Here is a 22815-nt window from a genome sequence, read left to right as displayed (position 1 = left end):
ATGGTCCTTATCCTGATACAGACAGCATATCGCATATCGTTTTTGGTCATGTTTGTTGATGTGGTGTAATTATCAGCGCATCCTGATTACTTTTTGATTAGATCATCAAAATGAGTAATCACATCGCTATTTCTGTTGATGACTAACAATCTAGTACATTCATTTTTTAAATGTTTTTTTGCTAAAAGGTTTACCAAACAGTTTAACCTGATATCTCTGCTTTTAAAAAATTATCTTCTAACTATGAACTTTCAAAATTATTCCAATTTGTTTTAGAAATTATAAAAAATGCAGGTTTTAAGATATCCCTCAATGATATTTAATTATTCAAAATCTTTTCCAATCAAAAACAAATGTTGCAAGATGATGACAACCATTTTGTGAATTTGAAGGATGCTCTTGTGTTAAGTTTGAGGCTCTAAAAGGGTCTATGTTGATATGAGAGTAAATGAAAAGGAAGGAGAGGATGGAGAAGGGAAAGAAGGTAATTCAGATGATAATCTGGTCACAAAATATCCTGCAATAGGAATTTACAGTTTGTTGTTCTCAATGAGTTCAGCATGGAATTCCAAAACAGGAAAATGAGAGAACATGTTTTAACCTTGTCATGTCATACCTCAAAATTAAATTACAATTGCATAGAGAATTAACTTCTTCTTCAAATTACATATTCAAGTAAAATGTAATTTTTCAACATACAAAGGTGTACATATCTTGTACATTGAGAAACAAGTCAGACCAGTTTGCTGCGGAGGACAAACAGAAACGTTTCCGCATCTCAATTTTTTGCAGCAACATATTTCAAAAGTTTCTGAAAACAGCTCATGAATAAACCTGTTTGGTCAAGAAGAATTTTGCATTCAAACATCCCTCCTTGCTGATGGATCTTCAGTTACAAGGACATGTTCAAGCAAGATGGTATTGTTCACAAATATGACCCTGCGTATTTCCCCTGTAAATGAACCACAGAGAAATGACGGATTGACAGGATTGACTGGGATGCTCACAAACTTCACATGCCCAAAGTTGTCATGTGAGAAATAAACTTTGATTGAAGTTAGTTTTCTGTGAGAGAACTGCAACAAATACACTGTCACTCTTGTAAATCAAATCCCTTGAGAAACACTTTATATGTAGAGTTACTTGAAGAACAAAATAAAACAGGAATATCAAGAATTGCACTTAATACATGGCTTGTTGTACTCTAATAAGTGTTGGATTCCGAGGCAGATTAGGGTTCTAATACCAAATTCTGGAGGCTGAAATTGAGGATTGGGTGGTTAAAATGGCTGACAAATGTAGAAAGTATATGAGTATATATACACACACTGATGAAGGCAGGTAACATATGAACATTCTTCAAACACATAAACCATGTACAGACAATTCATGTTCAGTAGCCATTCTAACCATCTAATCCACATTTTAGTAACCCTTGCAGGCAGTATCAGATACTGGAGAGCAGTCATTGACCTACAACAGTAAGAGATACTAGGCTTGATACATTGCCCAATACTTCTGGGAAGTTAAATACATTATCAGTGAACAATGTCCCTCCTCACCTAGCGACCTGATGAGACTGTTGTCATGGTCTCAGTGCCAAGGCTAAACACATTTCAAGCTGTAAAACCCACAGGCCCATTTCTAATTTTCTTTGTTCAAAGAATTGTATTGATAAGATAGATGTAATAGATCTAACAGTTTATTTCTAAAACCAAAACATAATCACATCAAGTACGATGTATCAGGTGCAAATCTTTAACATGGAATGTTAATTCAATTTAAAAATTAAAATGATCATAATTTGATGATGATTATTGAATTTAAAGAAATTAAATATTGTTGTCCTATTCTCTTTAATTGTTGACCAGATTATACACATTCCTGAATTAAAATTCAGTAGAGACTGTATCAAAAAATTATAGCACCCTGTTTAAACAAAAAGACCCACATTTGTATATATACACTTCCATGTATATGTTACAAAGATAATCCTTACAGATTTCCTTCCTGGCTGCGGTATTATCATATGTATGTCATAAAGGGTGCTCTACACTCTGAAGACCCGGGTTAGATTGTGTGAAACCCATTTCTGGTGCCCCCCCCCCCCCCCCCCCCCCAGCAGCATAAAACCACTCACTCACTCACTCACTCTTGTCAAAAAGAAGCTTACAAAGTCCAAACAAAGAGGAATAGATACTCCATAAGCATCCATCATAAGTAACAGATGCTGCACCTAGTGTTATTTATGTTGAAAACAGTACATGCAAAGAAAATCAAAATTCCTCGACTCAGTGGCACACGACTTGGCAGTTTAACTGTCTCATCAAAAGCATCCAGTATCCTGTGCCACAATGAGGCAATTGGGTGCAATTTTTATTTCCCTGCCTTACATTGCATGCCTACTCCACTTACAACACAAGCAGCTTCCATTTACAAATGATGGACAAGACAGGTATTTCAACATCGGAGGAATGTCACCAGACACCATCAAACACGCTCTCACGTAGGTAAAAGATGTAACAGTGTATACTTTAGTAGGTAGGAGGTTCTCTGATGTCCATATCAGTGGAGATGTAACTGTGTATACCTACTGGGTTTGTTGATGTACTTGTCAGTGGAGATGCTATCTATCCACTGAAGAAGTTGCTTTATCATCAACATATTGCCTGTGTTGATCTGGCGGAGATGCTATCGGTTATGTGGTGAAGAAATCACAAGAATCTGTTGATTCCGGAATCAAGAAATTTGAGTGATTTCTCCGACAAAAGTTATGGTTGATACATGATTTCTCTCTCACTTTGCACAATGACCTGTAGCTGCATAACTTTTACTTACACACAATGCACTTTCAGAATGGCCAATTAGCAATATCCATGCTATATTCCACCTGGCTGTGGTTTAGTCAGAGTTAGCAAAACCCTCTGTGTATCTGAAGAAGGATGCTGGCCATTGGTTGAGGGGGAGGGGGAGGGGGAGTATGATGAGACACAATCAGCCAGGTCACCCCAGTTGCTATATCCTCAAATTGTTACACTCCTACACTGGCCTAATTTAAGATAACCTTAACTGGAAATATCTGTAATTTGTCAAACTTATGATTAGATACAGATAAAACCAAAATTCAACATGCATTCAACCCAAACAAATATATCCAGCCCAGGAGAATTAAATGAACTATTTTCTTCATATAAAGCTCACAAAATGTTTTAATCACCCTTTTCAATTGTTAAAAGTTCTGCATGTCAACTTTACAACATCTCAAGACATTCCTGTTCAGACTCTTTCATCAAATCTAAAATCAATACCAACTGCCACATCTATTTGTCGTGTAACTATGGAGTTTCCCCCTGTTTCATGTAGCACTCTGAGCAGATGGCATCTTGACCCAGTGACAGAAGATAGTTCTTGAAGCAAGGCCCCATGGGCCAGTGACAAATGATAGCTATTGAAGCCATGTCTCTTGGCCAAGTGACAAATGATAGCTATTGATGCATGGTCCCTTGGCCCAGTGACAAATGATGGCTATTAAAACAATGTCTCTTGGCCCAGTGACAAATGATAGTTATTGAAGCAAGGCCCTTTGGCCCAGTGACAGATGATCACTGTTGAAGCAAGGCCCCTTAGCCCAGTGACAGATGATCACTGTTGAAGCAAGGCCCCTTAGCCCAGTGACAGATGATCACTGTTGAAGCAAGGCCTAGTGACAGATGATCACTGTTGAAGCAAGGCCCAGTGATAGATGATCACTGCTGAAGCAAGGCCTAGTGACAGATGATCACTGTTGAAGCAAGGCCCAATGACAGATGATCACTGTTGAAGCAAGGCCCTTTGGCCCAGTGACAGATGATCACTGTTGAAGCAAGGCCCAGTGACAGATGATCACTGTTGAAGCAAGGTCCTTTGGCCCAGTGACAGATGATCACTGTTGAAGCATGGCCCAGTGACAGATGATCACTGTTGAAGCAAGGCCCAGTGAGAGATGATCACCGTTGAAGCAAGGCCCAGTGACAGATGATCACAGTTGAAGCAAGGCCCAGTGACAGATGATCGCTATTGAAGAAGGCCCAGTGACAGATGATCACTGTTGAAGCAAGGCCCAGTGACAGATGATCACTGTTGAAGCAAGGGCCAGTGACAGATGATCGCTGTTGAAGCAAGGCCCAGTGACAGATGATCACTGTTGAAGCAAAGCCCAGTGACAGATGATCACTGTTGAAGCAAGGCCCTTTGGCCCAGTGACAAATGATCACTGTTGAAGCAAGGCCCAGTGACAGATGATCACTGTTGAAGCAAGGCCCAGTGACAGATGATCGCTGTTGAAGCATGGCCAAGTGACAGATGATCACTGTTGAAGCAAGGCCCAGTGACAGATGATCACCGTTGAAGCAAGGCCCCGTGACATATGATCGCTATTGAAGCAAGGCCCAGTGACAGATGATCACTTTTGAAGCAAGGCCCAGTGACAGATGATCACTGTTGAAGCATGGCCCAGTGACAGTTGATCGCTATTGAAGCAAGGCCCAGTGACAGATGATCGCTGTTGAAGCAAGGCCCAGTGACAGATGATCACTGTTGAAGCAAGGCCCAGTGACAGATTATCACCTTTTGAAGCAAGGCCCTTTGGCCCAGTGACAGATGATCGCTGTTGGAGCAAGGCCCAGTGACAGATGATCACTGTTAAAGCAAGGCCCAGTGACAGATGATCACTGTTGAAGCAAGGTCCTTTGGCCCAGTGACAGATGATCACTGTTGAAGCAAGGCCCAGTGACAGATGATCTCTGTTGAAGCAAGGCCCAGTGAGAGATGATCACTGTTGAAGCAAGGCCCAGTGACAGATGATCACTGTTGAAGCAAGGCCCAGTGACAGATGATCGCTATTGAAGAAGGCCCAGTGACAGATGATCACTGTTGAAGCAAGGCCCAGTGACAGATGATCACTGTTGAAGCAAGGCCCAATGACAGATGATCGCTGTTGAAGCAAGGCCCAGTGACAGATGATCACTGTTGAAGCAAGGCCCAGTGACATATGATCGCTATTGGAGCAAGGCCCAGTGACATATGATTACTGTTGAAGCCTGGCCCAGTGACAGATGGTCGCTGTTGAAGCATGGCCCAGTGACAGATGATCACTGTTGAAGCAAGGCCCAGTGACAGATGGTCGCTGTTGAAGCAAGGCCCAGTGATAGATGACCACTGTTGAAGCAAGGCCTCTCAGCTCAGTGGTGGGGCATCCCATGACACAGGATACATACTTGATCAACAGTCAAGAGGTGTAATGTAGACCAGCGGACATGACCACTTGTGTGATCTCACCATGCCTTCACTGACCCAGCTGGGATGGACATGGAAACATTCCTCAATGATTCAGTGTAGATTTGACCGCTGCCCACACAGGTGAGGTCAGTAATAAGTGGTGAGCTTCACCACTGGACATGTACTCCTTATGATACAGTGGAGGCCCTTTACAAGCAGTATTTCTGACAGCTGAATACCTGCCCACAGGTACAGTACAGGTCAGAAATAAGTGGTCAGCTTCGCCACTGGACATGTGTTCCTTATGATACAGTGGAGGCCCTTTACAAGCAGTAATTTGACAGCTGAACACCCGCCCACAGGTACAGTACAGGTCAGAAATAAATACCTTACACCTACTTCTAGCTGACTCAAATATTCATAAATGAATAATCGCGTGTATTTCCATGATAATAATGCAAGCTCTTTTATTCTGATCAAAGATACATCCTAGCAGAAATTCTGTCAATCACTATCCAACAATCCTTTGAGAATTTCTACACCTAAATCTTTTTTTTAAAAATCCAAAACTTGTCACAAACATCCCAATGTGCTAGAACAGTTTCAGTTTCTTCAAACATCAACATGATTTCCAGATCTTAAGTCCAAATCAAACTAAATCAGGCTTCAAAACTATTTTAAAACTTGTTAATGAACTAAATTAATTAACTGCTTGACGCCAAGAACCCACTTCAGTTTCCTTGACCTCCCTGCTACACCTTAATCACTATTCCTGACGCATACCACAAACACAGGTAAGGCCTTGGAAGTAGACATGGAAAAGGTGTGACATTTCTATCAAGATTTCCCTGAGTGTCAAACAGTTGCCAAACCCATCTCATGTGTCCTCATCTGCATTTTGGGACACTACAGACAATGCGTGGTCATCTTAATGTCACCTGATCCGCCCACACAAGGAAATGGTCAACTGGCGAGGCTTAGGTGACATGACCCTCCCATAACCTCCAACTACTGCCTGGGTGATGGGCAGTGTACTCAGGCATGTTTATATTGTGACAGACTGTATTCAATAATACAGCTCATATTACTTCAATCAGATGTATTCCAATCTGATTTTATCACATTCTGAGTGTAATAAGTATTTGGAATAATATGGTTTTGAGTTATTATTATTGTGACTTAATGTTATGAAATATTTGTATACAATTCCCTCATATTAAAATCACTTTGGATGGCTTATAAATCAAATTCTGGTACAAATAACAATAATATTGATTGACTGTAGCTTAACGCAGCGGTTAGTAATATTTCAGCTGTATGACAGTGTCGGGCACATAAACAAGTCTAAACCAGACAATCCAGTGATGGATATTGAGAGCAACAATCCACATCAACAGGGTACAATGACACACAAACAACTGAGCCTGACCACCTGATTCATTAATTCACCTCTTACGATCAGCATTGCATGGTTGCTGGGGATGGCTTCTAACCCGCAATCCCGATGGGTATAAAAGTCATAGTCAAACAGTTCCACACAATGCTTGTTACCATGACATATACCCCTGTCAACAATCAGAGTGCATTCAAATTGCAATCTCAGCTCCCTGGGGAGTATACTACCATATCTGATTAGAGCTCTAGAAGGTTTGTGCTCACATTGCCATCTCATCCGAGTACCTATTTACCATTGTATAATCACAACACTAATTGGACCTTGTCATGACCATGAACATAGATAAAAAGAAACTTGTGAAGATCCAGATTAGAATAGGTCTTCAGCAACCCATGCTTGCTGAAAGAGGCAACTATGCTTGTTATAAGAGGCGACCAAAGGGATTGGGTGGTCAGGCTCGCCTTCTTGATTGATGTATGTCATTGTATCCCTATTGCGTAGATCGATGTTAATAATGTCAATCACTGGATTATCTGGACTTGATTATTTACAGATCGCCGTCATATAGTTTGAATATTGCTGACAGAAGCGTTAAACAAACAAACACATTGAAAGAATGATATCATCAGTGACCACATAGCTGTGACAAAAAAAACTCAAAACTCAAAATGAAATTTCAAGTGTTATAACCTATCTAACTTATAATCAGAGACTATGCTTGTCGTATGAGGCGACTAACGGGATCGGGTGGTCAGGCTCGCTGACTTGGTTGATGCATGTCATTGTTTCCCATTTGCGTAGATCGATGCTCATATCAATTGCTGGATTGTCAGGTCCAGACTTGATTATTTACAGTCTGTCATATAGCTGGAATATTGCTAAGTGCAGCATTAAACAACAAACAATACAAACAATATAATCAGAGAACCCTGCGGGGAATCCACATTAGAGTAAATTTCCAAACAACATATGCTTGTCGCATAGTCAGACTCCATGACTTGGTTGCATGTCATCAGACTTCAAAGGCATGGGACATCGCTCATAATATCAATCATTGGTTGTCTGATCCAGACAATTATTCCAGTCTACTGTCATAAGCTGGAATATAGTGTGGTATAAAAAAAGAACAACATATTATCAGTGAATTAAAGTCAATTTACTACAAATTTTCAAAAAATATAAAATCTTAAAATATTTTTTACAATGTCAATCTTTGTCACTGGAGCAGCTGAAAAGTCACTCAACGAACATTATCCACAACTGATACCCATGTTTACATTTACTCTGATGTCATACAGTAAACAGTGCATCTGGTCACAGTATACCGCTGTACCCAACATCGGCCCAGCTCCTGGATACCTATGACTCACTGACGAGGTAGACTTCCCACACACACACTTACAGGGCTTACTTGGGTAAACAGACTTGAAATACTTCAGAGTCAATTATGTTGTGTGGCCATCCACTTCTTTTTTTGTACATAGAATGCTCATACAAATATGTAGCAATGTCACTTTCAAAAATAATTTAGACTTAAATTAACAGATTAACAAGTATTTGACATAAGAAAAACTGTTCAATACTATGGGTCAGATGACATACAAATGCAAATAGCTCCTTCAACTTTTCAAGATAATACCAATCTTTGAATCAATGCTGCCTTGTTAATCCTCACAGTGGCCTGTCATAAACTATTTGCACCCAACAAAACTGTCCACTCAATACAAAAGTAACTAATTGTAATAGTGAGTGAGTGAGTTTGGTTTTATGCCGCTTTTAGCAATATTCCAGCAATATCACGGCGGGGGACACCAGAAATGGGCTTCACACATTGTACCCATGTTGGGATTTGAACCCGGGTCTTCGGCGTGACAAGCGAACGCTTTAACCACTAGGCTACCCGAACGCCCCACTAATTGTAATAACTATCAATACAAAATTTCACAAACAAGAAAACAAATGAAACTACCCTTAATGGCTTAAATTACTGCCATCCTGGTTGTTTCATTATTATGCAAGCCAGACATTAACAGCAAAGGTCTAAGACTATCTCCCGGCCTCACACACGTTCGAACAAATACTAACGAGTCCTACATTTCAACCAAGTTTCTGAAATTGACACGACACCATCATTCTTTGTTGCTGACCAGCTCAAGATCAAACAAGTCTGAAGCAGGACTGACCCCTGGCCTTTCCATTCTGTAACCTAAATGCTGTAAACAGCTGTAAGGCTGGAGCATCATGCATGGCGAAACTTTCCTATCCTACTACAAAGTGAACATGAAAACTAGCAAATCCTGTTTTACTAATTCTGGCTTTGCCCTCGTTAATGTTAGCTCTACCTGGACCTGTGAACTTTGCGGACCGAGTGATAAAAATCAATACACACACCTCCCTGCGAAAATATTCTTATTTTTTCGTAGTTACTTTCTGTGTTTGCCTTCTTTTCGTCACTTCCCTCTTAGCAAACACACAAGCTTCAGGTAACCTGTGTCGAATTCGTCAGCATCCCTGACTATGCTTGAATGGAAGCTGAGAGAACGACCCACACTATGACCAGGGAGGAGGTTCAAGATGTGAGGATTAGTTTTAACCTTTAGCTTGTATGTTTGATAAATTTGAAACCTATTTGGTCTCAACTATTTTTATAGTATTAAGTGTGGCTATTCTTTTCAAAGAGGAAACAATTTCCCCTCGTCCTAGATACAACTTCTTTGTGAGGTATGTAAATCAATGATTGTGGCCAGACTCACTCATACTGATGGATAGGTCAGATAGATTTCCCCATATCCCCTAGTTGATATTTTTGCACTGAAGTTGGGTATTATGTTAAAGATTCTGGGTTGTTTGAATGGATTGGTGATTTCCTGATTTCTATATTTTTCTTCACAACATTTGGAGAACAATATAATAAAAAATAAAAAAGAGCAATTTACAATTGTAGTTCCTGAAAAGAATAAATGGAAATATGCAACAAAAAATACAATAACAAAATTATTTAATAAAAACAAGTTTGCGATAATAGTTTATTTTTTTAACATAAAAGGTTTGAGGTAAAAAACAGTCATCCCAATTATAAAAGATGTAATTTGCTACTCTTTGGGGTTTTTAACAGTGATAACATCCAAAGCATCTTTCATCAAGTAATCTGAGCGCATATAACAGCAAAACGCAGTGCATGTGCGCCTGGTGAAATCAGCTCAACTGGAAGCAGTCATAAAATCTCCAACATCATCAAGTGTAAGTGCAGCCCAGAGCTGATGTCATGAGTAAGTTTGGTTTTAGTGATGATTTAAACAGTATTTCAGTTACACCTACTTAGGTGGATACCATGAGCACGGGTCTGGTGCTGACAAACCTAGAAACAATGAAAGCATTCTGGGATATCTGATGTAGTCGTTGTTAATCCTTGATATTAGTCTGGTGATCCATGCAAAAATCCATGGCAATTATAACTGAAAGGTTTTCTTTTCTTTTTGTGAAAACATCAATGTCACAGATAAAATAGACTGCAAAAAGAACAGTGACTTGAATCTTCAGCAAACCAGACAGACCAAGGGAGATAACTTCAAAGGGAAGTTTTCCATATTACATGTACATTACACCCTACCCTCTTAACCAAAAAGACTTCACACCTTTATTTTCACACCTGTAATTATCCTCTTCCCCTCGAAAATCCCCCTTCAGAATAAATCTCCCTTCAGAATAAATCTCTAGCACCCTCTTTCTTCAAGTGTTCGGACCAGTCACACCAACAAGTGGTCATCCACCCTTGTCAAGAGGAGATAGCCCCTTGTCCCGGTCTCGTCAAACACTGTTGGCAAACAGGGGGGAGGAACACCCTGGTGTTGGTACAGACCCTATACATAATGTTACACGACTCTGGGTCATGTACCGCCTTCCACTGGGCTGGGTCGTGTGTTTCCTGCTTGATGCAAGACAGTCTCTTCCAAACATGAAGATGGGAAGCATCCATTACATGATAATATTTTGACATATGTTAAAGTTGAGCAAGCTGACAAACAAAGAGGTTTCAGAGGGATTACAAAGTGACAATCAACTAGTTACACAAATCAACTAATTAAGCCAGTTAAAACTAGTTGTCAATCAACTAAATGAGTGAATCTACTTGTTCCGCCAATCAACTAATTCAGTGAATCTACTTGTTCCGCCAATCAACTAATTCAGTCAATCTACTTGTTCCGCCAATCAACTAATTCAGTCAATCTACTTGTTCCGCCAATCAACTAATTCAGTCAATCTACTTGTTCAGTTCATCAACTAAATGAGTCAATCTACTGGTTAAGCTGATCAATTATGTCAATCAACTGGTCAATTCAATGAATTAATTAAGTCAATTTATTAAGTAAATCAACCAATTGATTCAATCTAGTAGCTAATTGAGTCAATGAAGTGCGTAAGCCAACTGAGATCAAATCCTGTTCCTACTCATGACATATAATAATTTTGATACCAGGTGACATAAGACAACCATGTTTTTTCACACAATATACATCAACATCAGGAAGCCAGAATCGTACAAAAAGTCAATCAGCAGCAGCAGGGTTCGTTTCCCTCAGAATGTTGTCAGTTTACCGAGCCTGTCACGTAGTCTGCACCAGATTAACAAATTACATCTACACTATGCGTTCAGCCCGAAAAAACTCGTCAAAACAACATTATACAAACAATTAACAATCCCCACACTTCGTGCAGAGGCGTTTAAATAGAATTTCCAAATGACACTCGTCGAAGGCAGCAAAAACGGTAAAAAAATGCAAGTCTCTCGGCAAAAAAATAGCCTTGTCATTGACATTTTAAATGAACTAGAGAACAGAAATTCCTTCACGCACAAGAATAGATCTTGAATTTAAATGCAAATTGTTTCCACCTCAAGCTGCGGTATTAACAATGTTGAACATTTCAAGCCTAAATGCCACAATTTCTATTTTAAATACAGTTTTGTCACTATGAGTGTAAACTACATGGAGTAAATGATGTCAGAGATTTAAATTCAGTTCTGGGTACTTGTAAATGTTGATATTAGGGAACTAGTGTCTGCAACTTTACAGCCATTGTACATCAGGCTTTGATTGCACACATCACAATCAAGGGTCAATATTTTGTCTCTGCTTCAAAAACTGCAGTCTAGGATGTTTTGTTTCAAATGTTTTTAATAATTCTTAAACTTTTTCGGTATTTTTTTTTATACATTTGTGCTTATGGCGGTGAGACAGCATAAAAAATCTGTAAAGTTGGTTTAGGAGACTGGTAAAACAAACTCGATTATATTCAAACAGTGTTGATAATTTCCCGACTTTTAGATTTAACAAAACAAATGAGAGGGAAAACATAACAAATAAATATTTGTTCACCGGGAGAGGTTGAACTAAATTGGTTCAACTTTCAAAGATTTTCAGAATCCATGGGCACATTTGCCTAAGAATTCTGCTTTCACACCTTAAACATAAAAAATGTGACTTTATCTGTAAAAAAAATAGTAAAAAACACAAAAAGTGCCTGACGCAAATCCATGATAACATACAAAATTATATCTGTCCACTGGTTTAAAATAGAATTAGAATTTGGTTAATTAACACAGCTTTTCCAGTTAGTTTGATATTCACATAAGCACAGAAGAATAAAGTTATTTTTCAAGCTTATGGGAATTGATTTTTCTTTCTGAAGACAGGAAGAGTTATCTCCCTTACACAAGCATGCAACACCAATCATTATTAGACAGTTGAAACAAAAATTCCCATTAAATCTCTTTTGGAGCATATACTGTTTGCTGTCAGCTATTAACACTGAATAATATTTCCCCAAAACATAGAAACCATTTATGACACTATCTTGTCAAACACAACAGTCATAAGTCAAACATTTTACACTGCCTCCACCAATTAACTCATGACAACAAAACAGATCAAGGGAAATAACTCTTGTAGCACTCCTGTTCAACAGCAAAGACAGTTGTCAGAAAACACAGACCAATGTGCTGAAGTTATGAAAATGGTTGGAGTTCAGAACAAAATGTAACTCTGGCTACCAGTACATCCATGAGGCCAGATGAATGTTCACAATATGTTTCATGGGCAGATTAAGTTTTTTTGAAAAGGGGGGGTGCACAATTAAGATCTATTTATTGTCTTTGGTGGTAATTTATACAGAAATAAAGATTTTTTTCGAAATAAAAAGGGTGTGTGTGCACCCCCCCCCCCCCCCCCCCTTTGTATCCGCCCATGTGTTTATAGTCTTCATTTCCAATCAGATTGCCCAAAATGTTTGAATATTTGAATATTTGAAAACGTCCAAACTCAGCAGTTTTGACAAATTTTAACCCAATGTGAAAAAATAGAGTCTCATACTCATTCAAATGAAACATCTGTAAACTGTCAAAAGTTTTGTTCATTTCTAGCGTATCTAGCAGGCTAAAATAGGTCCTTGTCGTATCTCACCAATTCTAATATACTCAACTAGTGCATGTTTCTGATTATATTGCATTACAGTATGTTATGATTCAGAGGAGAAATATTTTCCTTATGAGACAAGGAAATAAATGTAACCAGATTTCAAAAAGGTTGTAGTCTTTGTCTCTATTTCAAAATCAGTTTCAAATCCAGTATTAACAGTTCATGATCATGATAGTCATAATAATGTAAACAGTAACAATATCATAAGAAATGTTCTGGATCAATTTCTGTTGGAATCATCAGGTCACTCAGTTTAGGTTTTCAAACAATAAAACCTTGTAAATCAAGACACCTCCATTCTGGGCCAATCATTCACATTTAGGACATTTCAAGACTAGTAATCAATACATTAGAAGAGGAAAGGTGAGGTGAAATGGGGTTAAACACCGCATTCAAGATTATTGCACTTATATAGCGACGTACATTAGGTTGTTTGTTGTTTAATGCTGCACTCAGCAATATTCCAGCTATATGATGGCGGTCTGTAAATAATCAGGTCTGGACCAGACAAGCCAGTGATTGATATCATGAGCATCGATCCACGCAATTGGGAAACAATGACATGCATCAACCAAGTCAGCGAGCCTGACCACCCAATCCCGTTAGTCGCCTCATACGACAAGCATAGTCTCTGATTATAAGTTAGATAGGTTATGACACTTAAAATTTCATTTTGCGTTTTGATTTTTTTTGTCACAGCTATGTGGTCACTGATAATAGTATCATGATCATCGATCTATGCAATTTGGATACGATGACATGCAGCCTGACCACCCGATCCTGTTAGTCATCCCTTACAACAAGCATAGTCGCCTGTTACGGCAAGAATGGGTTGCTGAAGACCTATTCTCTACCTGGATCTTGACAGGTCACATATATTAGGAGAGTGAGTGAGTGAGTGAGTGAGTATGGTTTTACGTCGCTTTTAGCAATATTCCAGCAATATCACGGCGGGGTACACCAGAAATGGGCTTCACACATTGTACCCATGTTGGGAATCGAACCCGGGTCTTTGGTGTAACGAGCAAACGCTTTAACCACTAGGCTACCCGACCGCCCCAATTGGAAGAGAGTTGAGTTCTTGTTTCTTCATCAAACTGAAGTGTGATGACAGTAGACAGATGATAATTATCAACTTACAGTGTCAACAAATCAAATAGAAATGCCTTACCAGGATACGCTGATTGACAATAATGAAATAGATGTTCACTGGGCTTAATAATGCATGGAAAGTTAGTTAATGGTTCTGATTGCTAGATAAAAGGATTCAATTGTTTTAGCATTATGAGATTCCAAATGTGTTCAGGTGGAGAAACATGTTTTTGGATTAAACAATCCTTTCCACCAAATATTGCCTAAAATGTATAATAATGGTTTGTCTTGTCTTGTGTTTAACTCCACAGATAGCAATATTCCAGCCTGAAAATAATCCAATCTGGACCAGACAAACCAGTTAATATTATGAGCATGTATGTCACACAGTCACCAGGCCTGTCAACTGTAACATTTTGTCTCCTCAAATGACAAGCATAGGTTGCTGGGCATCGATTCTAACCCGGAATCCCTACAGGGTGAGTCAACTGTAACATTTTGTGTCCTCAAATGACAAGCACAGGTTGCTGGGCATCGATTCTAACCCGGAATCCCTACAGGGTGAGTCAACTGTAACATTTTGTGTCCTCAAATGACAAGCATAGGTTGCTGGGCATCGATTCTAACCCGGAATCCCTACAGGGTGAGTCAACTGTAACATTTTGTGTCCTCAAATGACAAGCATAGGTTGCTGGGCATCGATTCTAACCCGGAATCCCTACAGGGTGAGTCAACTGTAACATTTTGTCTCCTCAAATGTTACATCGTTCAGCTCATGCGTGACTTGAAGTTGGCGTCACCTTATCACGATTCAACTCATCGAGTGTGACCAGCCGATCCATTAAATAGCCTCATTAAATAGCCTCATTAAATGGCCTCATTAAGCAGCCTCATCCAACCAGCATTGCTTGCTGAGGACACGTTCTAACCAGGAATCCTTACAAGGATGCAGGATTTGGACTTCTTGGCACTCATTCTACATCTACCAACAATTCTTACCTGCATCTCTGAGGTCTTCACCAGGCGTCTCAGCAGCAGACAATTCCACAAGATTTGAGTGAGTGAGTGTGTTGGTTTTATCCCCCTTTTTGCAATATTCCAGCAATATCACAGGAGGCACACCAGAAATAGGCCTCACACACTGTACCCATTTGGGGAATCAAACCCAGGCCTTCAGTGTGACGAGCAAACGCTTTAACCACAAGACTCACCCATCACCCACAAGTTTTAAGTGAACAAGGTAAAGGACTGAAGGGAAACTAATCACTGTAAGATGGAGCACACATACCTTCATCATCAAATGCATCGAAGACACCCTTGAGAGGGGGGCGCTTCCTGACAGGGGACTGTTGGAGTGAGTTGAACTGGGAGGGGTCATAACCACTGTCCAGCTCACTGTCGGCTGTAATAAAAGTTGAAATGGGTCAATTGTGACAATACCCAATACATTTGTAAACCTTCATGAAAATTATTACAAAAATGTAACTTTGCAAATTGTAAGTGAAAATTAAGTTTGCTAGATAATATGAATACTATGGTTGATTTGGTATGCATACCATACATATAAGTACAGTGATCCCTCGCTATTTGGCTCTTCGATAAAGCGCTACCTCGGTTACTACGCGCGGTATCGCATGACTCCCAAAATTTATGTACACTTTTAATACTGAGAGTTTTACACAGACATGATTGTATTGTTGTTCGTTGTTCATTTGCACATTACGCTTCTCATTGCATAATCAACCGTTTATCGCTGAATGGAGTTCTAATAATCTTTTTGAAAACATCTGCGGCAAGTCCCGGAAATATGATTGTTCTACTAGTTAACTTTTCACACTATACATCCTTTGATCTTAGAAGCGCATTCATGCAATAAAAGAGAACCACAAGCGAAGTTTATTTTCTTAATTAGTGGGCAATCCAATTTGAGGCGACACTGTCAACTCACATGTAGTTGCTGTCACAACACGGCGGTCATTCCTTTTGATTCGGATCAAGTAACTGTATCAAACCAATTAATCTGGCTTGAATGTGTATCTATATTTGCATGAATGTGTATGAATGTGCGTAGTGCTAGTCAAAACTCTCGTTTTCCGTATTTTAAGCAACATGACCAATCAATGCCACTGAATCACTCTGTACTTGTGTCATGAATTGTGATTGGCTCTTCACTCATAGCGTCTGTTACTACCATTATCGATCGATATTTTCATGTAAGTAGACTACATTCACATTGAATGTGACAGTTAAGGCTTGTAAATAATAACAAACAGCGAAAACATAATGGATATATATTTTTACACTATGAACGGTTAACAACTTGTATCATTGCAATGTGCGAGACAAGGCGAAGATCGTGAGATTGGCCGAGTGCGCTCCCCCGCCTCGGCCTCAGTTAAACGGCTCATTGTCTATAACGCCCACCAATTATTTGGACCCCATTGGTAGCACTGTAGCGAGGGACCACTGTACTTGACAAAAATTTTAATGAATACTTTCGAATTATTATTTTGCAATAAATCTAAAAATGTATTTATTTACAATATCTGGATAACTGTGATTATTAAAAAAATACTATCACTCACAATATATTGACACTGAAAAGATTTGAAATAACATGTTTTGGTAGTTTCAAGAATTTGTTTTTAATTAAAGACAGAATATTCTTTTTTGTGATAGCCTGATGGCAATTTGCTCCTTTTCATTGTTGGCTTAAAACAATCATTGATGTGGCTGTTCAAGTATTTTGTAGAACACACCCACATACCCTTCCTACAAAGACAGAATGTTTTCCTAAAATACAACCTAAGAGGGACTAAAAAGAAAATAAATTCTTAGCTTACTGTAAACATTACTAAAAATGACTCAATTAATCTTAAAATCAGAAGAAACTACATGACTGAAATATATCTATATTCCTTTATTGGAGTGGTCAGAAATCAAAGCCGTAAAGAATAGAAAAGAAGAAACATTTTAACATGTTTTAGAAAAATAAGTCAAGAAAAAATGTGGACAGTACATGTATTCTAAAAGTACACCCCCCCCCAACCCAAATCAACAAATCAAGGGAGGTAACACACACACATATACAGAGCTCATTATGTTTGTTGGTAGATCCCCTATCAACCATACACTATAGTGAGCGAGGTTTTAGCAATATACCAGCAATATCACGGTGGGGGACACTTTAAATGGGCTTCACACATTGTATCCATTTCGGGAATCGACCCCGGGTCTACCTGACAGACCTCCCCACCCCAAACCCACCCCACCCCACCCTGTACACAATAAGCAGCACATGAATCTGAACAGAATCACTATCTCTAACCATACCGATATTTTCTGTGTTAGATATCATAAGTCCAAGACAAAAACATGGATACAATTGTATCCCGCAGTGAAAAATATAAATTCATTACTTTCACTCTGATTTTGCCCACACACATACGTTGAGCGTGTGCAGTATTATGTGTTTGTAGTGAATATTTCATACAATTACCACACAGATCCCACACAAGTTAATGCACAAAGGTGAATTTTTGCCACTTTCCAAGCCTCGTTTACAATGCATATTTCATGTTGCTAAGCATGCAACGATATTGATTTGTAAAAAAACAAAAACAGAAAGGCTTCCGGAAGAGTTGCTGTCAATGACTATCAATAATAAAATAACAAGGTATTAAATGACCCTGTAATCTTTCTGATAACTCAGTTAGGTAAAATAAAACTCTGGATTATGTTCATGCTCTTGTGATGCATCAAGCAAAACTGTATTATAACTATTACACAATGTATCGAGTACGTACAAGACCTACCCTACTATTACACAATGTATCGAGTACGTACAAGACCTACCCTACTATTACACAATGTATCGAGTACATACAACACCTACCCTACTATTACACAATGTATCGAGTACGTACAAGACCTACCCTACTATTACACCATGTATCAAGTACATTCAACACCTACCCTACTATTACACAATGTATCGAGTACATACAACACTACCCTACTATTACACAATGTATCAAGTACATACAACACCTACCCTACTATTACACAATGTATCAAGTACATTCAACACCTACCCTACTATTACACAATGTATCGAGTACATACAACACTACCCTACTATTACACAATGTATCAAGTACATACAACACCTACCCTACTATTACACAATGTATCGAGTACATACAACACCTACCCTACTATTACACAATGTATCAAGTCCATACAAGACCTACCCTACTATTACACAATGTATCAAGTACATTCAACACCTACCCTACTATTACACAATGTATCAAGTACATACAACACTACCCTACTATTACACAATGTATCAAGTACATACAACACCTACCCTACTATTACACAATGTATCAAGTACATACAAGACCTACCCTACTATTACACAATGTATCAAGTACATACAACACCTACCCTACTATTACACAATGTATCGAGTACATACAACACCTACCCTACTATTACACAATGTATCAAGTACATACAACACTACCCTACTATTACACAATGTATCAAGTACATACAAGACCTACCCTACTATTACACAATGTATCAAGTACATACAACACTACCCTACTATTACACAATGTATCAAGTACATACAACACTACCCTACTATTACACAATGTATCAAGTACATACAACACCTACCCTACTATTACACAATGTATCGAGTACATACAACACCTACCCTACTATTACACAATGTATCAAGTACATACAACACTACCCTACTATTACACAATGTATCAAGTACATACAACACCTACCCTACTATTACACAATGTATCAAGTACATACAACACCTACCCTACTATTACACAATGTATCAAGTACATACAACACCTACCCTACTATTACACCATGCAAATAGTACATTCAACACCTACACTACTATTGCATCATGCAAATAGTACATTCAACACCTACCCTACTATTACACCATGCAAAGAGTACATCCAACACCCACCCACCCAACGATTACACCATGCAAAGATTACATTCAACACCCACACAATTATTACATCATGCAAAGAATACACATTCAACTACAGCTAACTTAAGTTTATCTGACAGAACATCAGGCAGGATTCTCCTTGAATGTCAACTCATTTTACCAGAACGCAAACATAAAGTGATACACTTCAACTCAATAAAGATGCAACTCCTAAACCTACCATCAATACCATTTTATTAATAAGGTGGTCATCAATAAATCTTGATTAAACATTTCTCCATATCACCTACTGGTCCGGGAGTGACTCACGCTAAGACTCGATACTGGTATGATTTAGTGACTGAAGAAAGCCTGCTTCAATAGCTCAGTGAAATGTACAACTACGCTTATGAAATGTACAACGCCGCTTATGAAATGTACGACTGGGTTTCTGAAATGTACAATACTGCAGCTGTCATCTGAAGTGTCTTAACACTGACATAAATAATTCCACTGATAGATACACACAGCTGATCGGCCAATAAAGATATTGATCCTCCTGATCCAATGTGGTCACAATGACTTTTATTTAAGTCAATATTCCTTGAAAGACAGACACATTTCAGAATAATGACAAATGTCTAACAAGGTCAGTGGGAAAAGAACGACTATTATCCATGTCGATTGCTTTGACATGTTTGTGTATTGCAACTCCTACGTAGATATCACACTAATAAAAGGAGAAAGAGTTTGGTTCAGGATGTGTGGGTTGTACAGAGCCTTTTTAAAAAAATATTTCTTTAATGTTTCGAAATTGACATCAACATGGGTGGGGCTCAGTTTGATTGATTTTTCTAAAAGTAAACCAACAACAAAGTCAAATGCCATAAACATATGTAATCAAGAAAGTGCCTCCATCTTTATCTTTGAACTCGATTACATCCAATTTAAATTCTGAATCCCTCCCTTTGTTTAAGGAACCATACTGTGAATTACCTACGTTCAGTTTACATATCTGTCTAGATTACTTTTGTGAAAGAAAATTAATCATTCACTTTGTGTGGTTTACAAATAAATTATTATTTGTAAATGTGCACTTTAGGCACTAGAGTCTGGTTCCACAAAGTGATAGTTACAATCACCTTAGCACTACGATCGTCGTAAATCTATGTCACAGTATGTCACTTTTGCGCTACACTTGTTGTAGGTCTGTATTAAACCATGGGAGTTACGATCACCTTAGTGCTAAGATCATTTTGTGAAAACGGGGTCCACGAACATATTGTGACAATACCGGTACCTTTATGAATTTATCTATCCCAATGCCACTCTAACACACAAGATTTGGAACCTTGACATTTGAAACAAATGCAACAAAACAGACAGCAACAAAATAAGGAAACAAAAGAGACTCACCTGAAAACTAAAATCAGAAGAAGAAAAAAATGTCTCCAACTAAAAAGATGCCCCATGCAGTTTGCATCATGCATAGAACCAGAGGATGCAGGAGGGAATAAAATGTTGGCCAAACTTACATCCACTAGCTGGGATTGTTTCTAACTCTGTTGGCTGCAGCATCGACTTACACTGGCTTCCTCCCTTCCTCTTGTACAGGGACCTCACCACCTTGGCGCTGCCGAAACGCTTGAAGCGCTGGCTCACATGGCAGTAGAACCATTCACATGACTGTAGCTTCAGTTCCCTGCAAATAATGAAACATATGTCAGCAATCTTGACCCCAGTGAGGATTCGGGGTTAGAATTGGTCCCAAGTAGTCTATGCTTGTTGTATGAGGTGGTTTATGGATTGGGTGGTCAGGCTTTGTTACTTGGTGGATTGTGAATCATTGTACCCCATGGAGAGGTATGTTGCTCATAATATTAATCACTGGTTTGTCTCGTTTAGACGTGATTATTTACTGCCTGCAGTCATAGAGCTGGAAAACTGATAAACAAAACAAAAACAAAATTAGAGGTATTGAGTGAATGATTTGGGGTTTTTCACAGTTTAAACAACATTTTAACAAAGAATGATGGAAGTCGTTGATGATTGTCCCTTCAGTGAAATTAACCCTTGAACATGACCAAGGATCTTAACTGGGGCACTTTTAACCCCTAATCAGAAGATCCTGGCACCACAAAGGGATGCACAGTGAGTTTTGTAACCTTAGACCACAAGGCCATCCTTATAGTAGTGCACTATTGTGGCTCAATACCATGCTTGATTTGACTGCAATATTAACCACACACACTTTACAATGTGATTCTCCCAAGAGGGCTGACACTTGATGATGAACTTTACCAAACTTTTCAAATTGATTATTTTGAAACCAAATATGATGGGTGAACCCCCATGAGGGGAACAACCTGATATTTCAAAAACTGAATCACCAGACCTTCCATTGTCAATACTTCATGGGGATGCATGTACACTACATTCTTTAACCACCTATGGAGTCACGCGGCCAATACATAGGGAGCGTGTCTTGGACAAGTAATGAAATGAGGCATGGAAATCAAATGAACCATACACTGTGCTTGATTTTTGTGTGAACCATACCGTTGCTTTATATTGAAACATTGTGTAGAACAGATGTCCACGAGGCTCTGTCACAATTTCAATTTCAGTAAAATCAGAGCTTAATTCTCGCTACTACTAAACAAAGATCTGAGGACATCCCATTACAGGTCACGTCTGAACGACCTTTAATCCGACCAATCAGAGTGTAGCTTTCAAGATCAGGAAAGTGACAATCTGAATGTGTTTTCTAATCGTGCCACCTCATAAGTTCTAGCGCAGTGTATTCCAAATGACAGTTATGGGCTTTAGGACTGAATCCATACAATCTAGCCCATCTTTTGGCTTTTCCATAATTTCTTTTGTTCAGTTTTCAAATTTTGAATTGAGAATTTGTCAAAATATGGTTCGAAATGTAGTCGCCAGTTTGAAACTAGTGCCATAAAGCACAAGAAAGCTGCCTTTTGATTGGCTAATGTTGACTTCTTGTCAGTCATTCCACTGGTTGGTCAAAGTTCACGAAAGGTCAGTCTGACGTGATCCAGAATGGGATGTCTCCAGATCTTTGTTTAGCCATAGCAAGAACTAAGAGATGATTTTAATTACATTGTGTGTGTGTGTGGCTCTGTGCATTGCTGTCTGTGTGTGTGTGCGTGTGCATGTGCGTGTGTGTGTGTGTGTGTGTGTGTGTGTTTGTTTTTCTCATTTCTCAGGTCACCTGATGAATACATATTCTGCAATCCCAAGAGAACATTTCCTATCCAGATACCCAAAGGTCACAGACTGTAAACTATGAATGGAATCAATACATGAATGTTTGTGTCATGCCACTTGCACAACTGGCACAACCTTAGACTGACATTTCAATTTATTGTCGGTTGCGGATAACAACTTCATATTTTTCATTTTTGATAATTTCTTTTACAGTAAAATAATTTAAAAAATTGTTATCCATAAAATGTGTCTACATTGTCCTCTCTTATCACTAAAGAGAAGGGATTGGAAAAAAAGAACCTTAAACTCATGTCAATACTGCCTGCCTGTTTCTAATCCATCTCAAGACAATAGGTGCAAGAAACTTTTTCTGTCTTGCAAACCCAAAGTGG

General features: G+C 38.8%; 1 protein-coding gene across 10 annotated transcripts in view; it reads right to left on the bottom strand.

The window, feature by feature from the left end:
* Nucleotides 1-22815, bottom strand: part of LOC124134705 (titin homolog) — a 171274-nt gene that overhangs the window by 93631 nt on the left and 54828 nt on the right. For 8 of the 10 annotated variants that reach the window (XM_048381983.1, XM_048381987.1, XM_048381988.1 and 5 more), the window contains 2 exons: nucleotides 20728-20894; nucleotides 15506-15619 (listed from right to left, as the gene is read on the bottom strand). In XM_048381983.1, the coding sequence (XP_048237940.1) occupies nucleotides 15506-15619; nucleotides 20728-20894 (281 nt within the window). The remainder of the gene's footprint in view (nucleotides 1-15505; nucleotides 15620-20727; nucleotides 20895-22815) is intronic. The other 2 variants (XM_048381985.1, XM_048381986.1) reach the window with 1 other exon arrangement.

The sequence above is a fragment of the Haliotis rufescens genome, unplaced genomic scaffold (genome assembly GCF_023055435.1).
Source record: "Haliotis rufescens isolate VD_foot unplaced genomic scaffold, xgHalRufe1.0.p SCAF_4, whole genome shotgun sequence".
NCBI lineage: Eukaryota > Metazoa > Mollusca > Gastropoda > Lepetellida > Haliotidae > Haliotis > Haliotis rufescens.
Note: the sequence above shows the minus strand (reverse complement) of the source record. Positions and strands in the feature narration are given on the sequence as shown.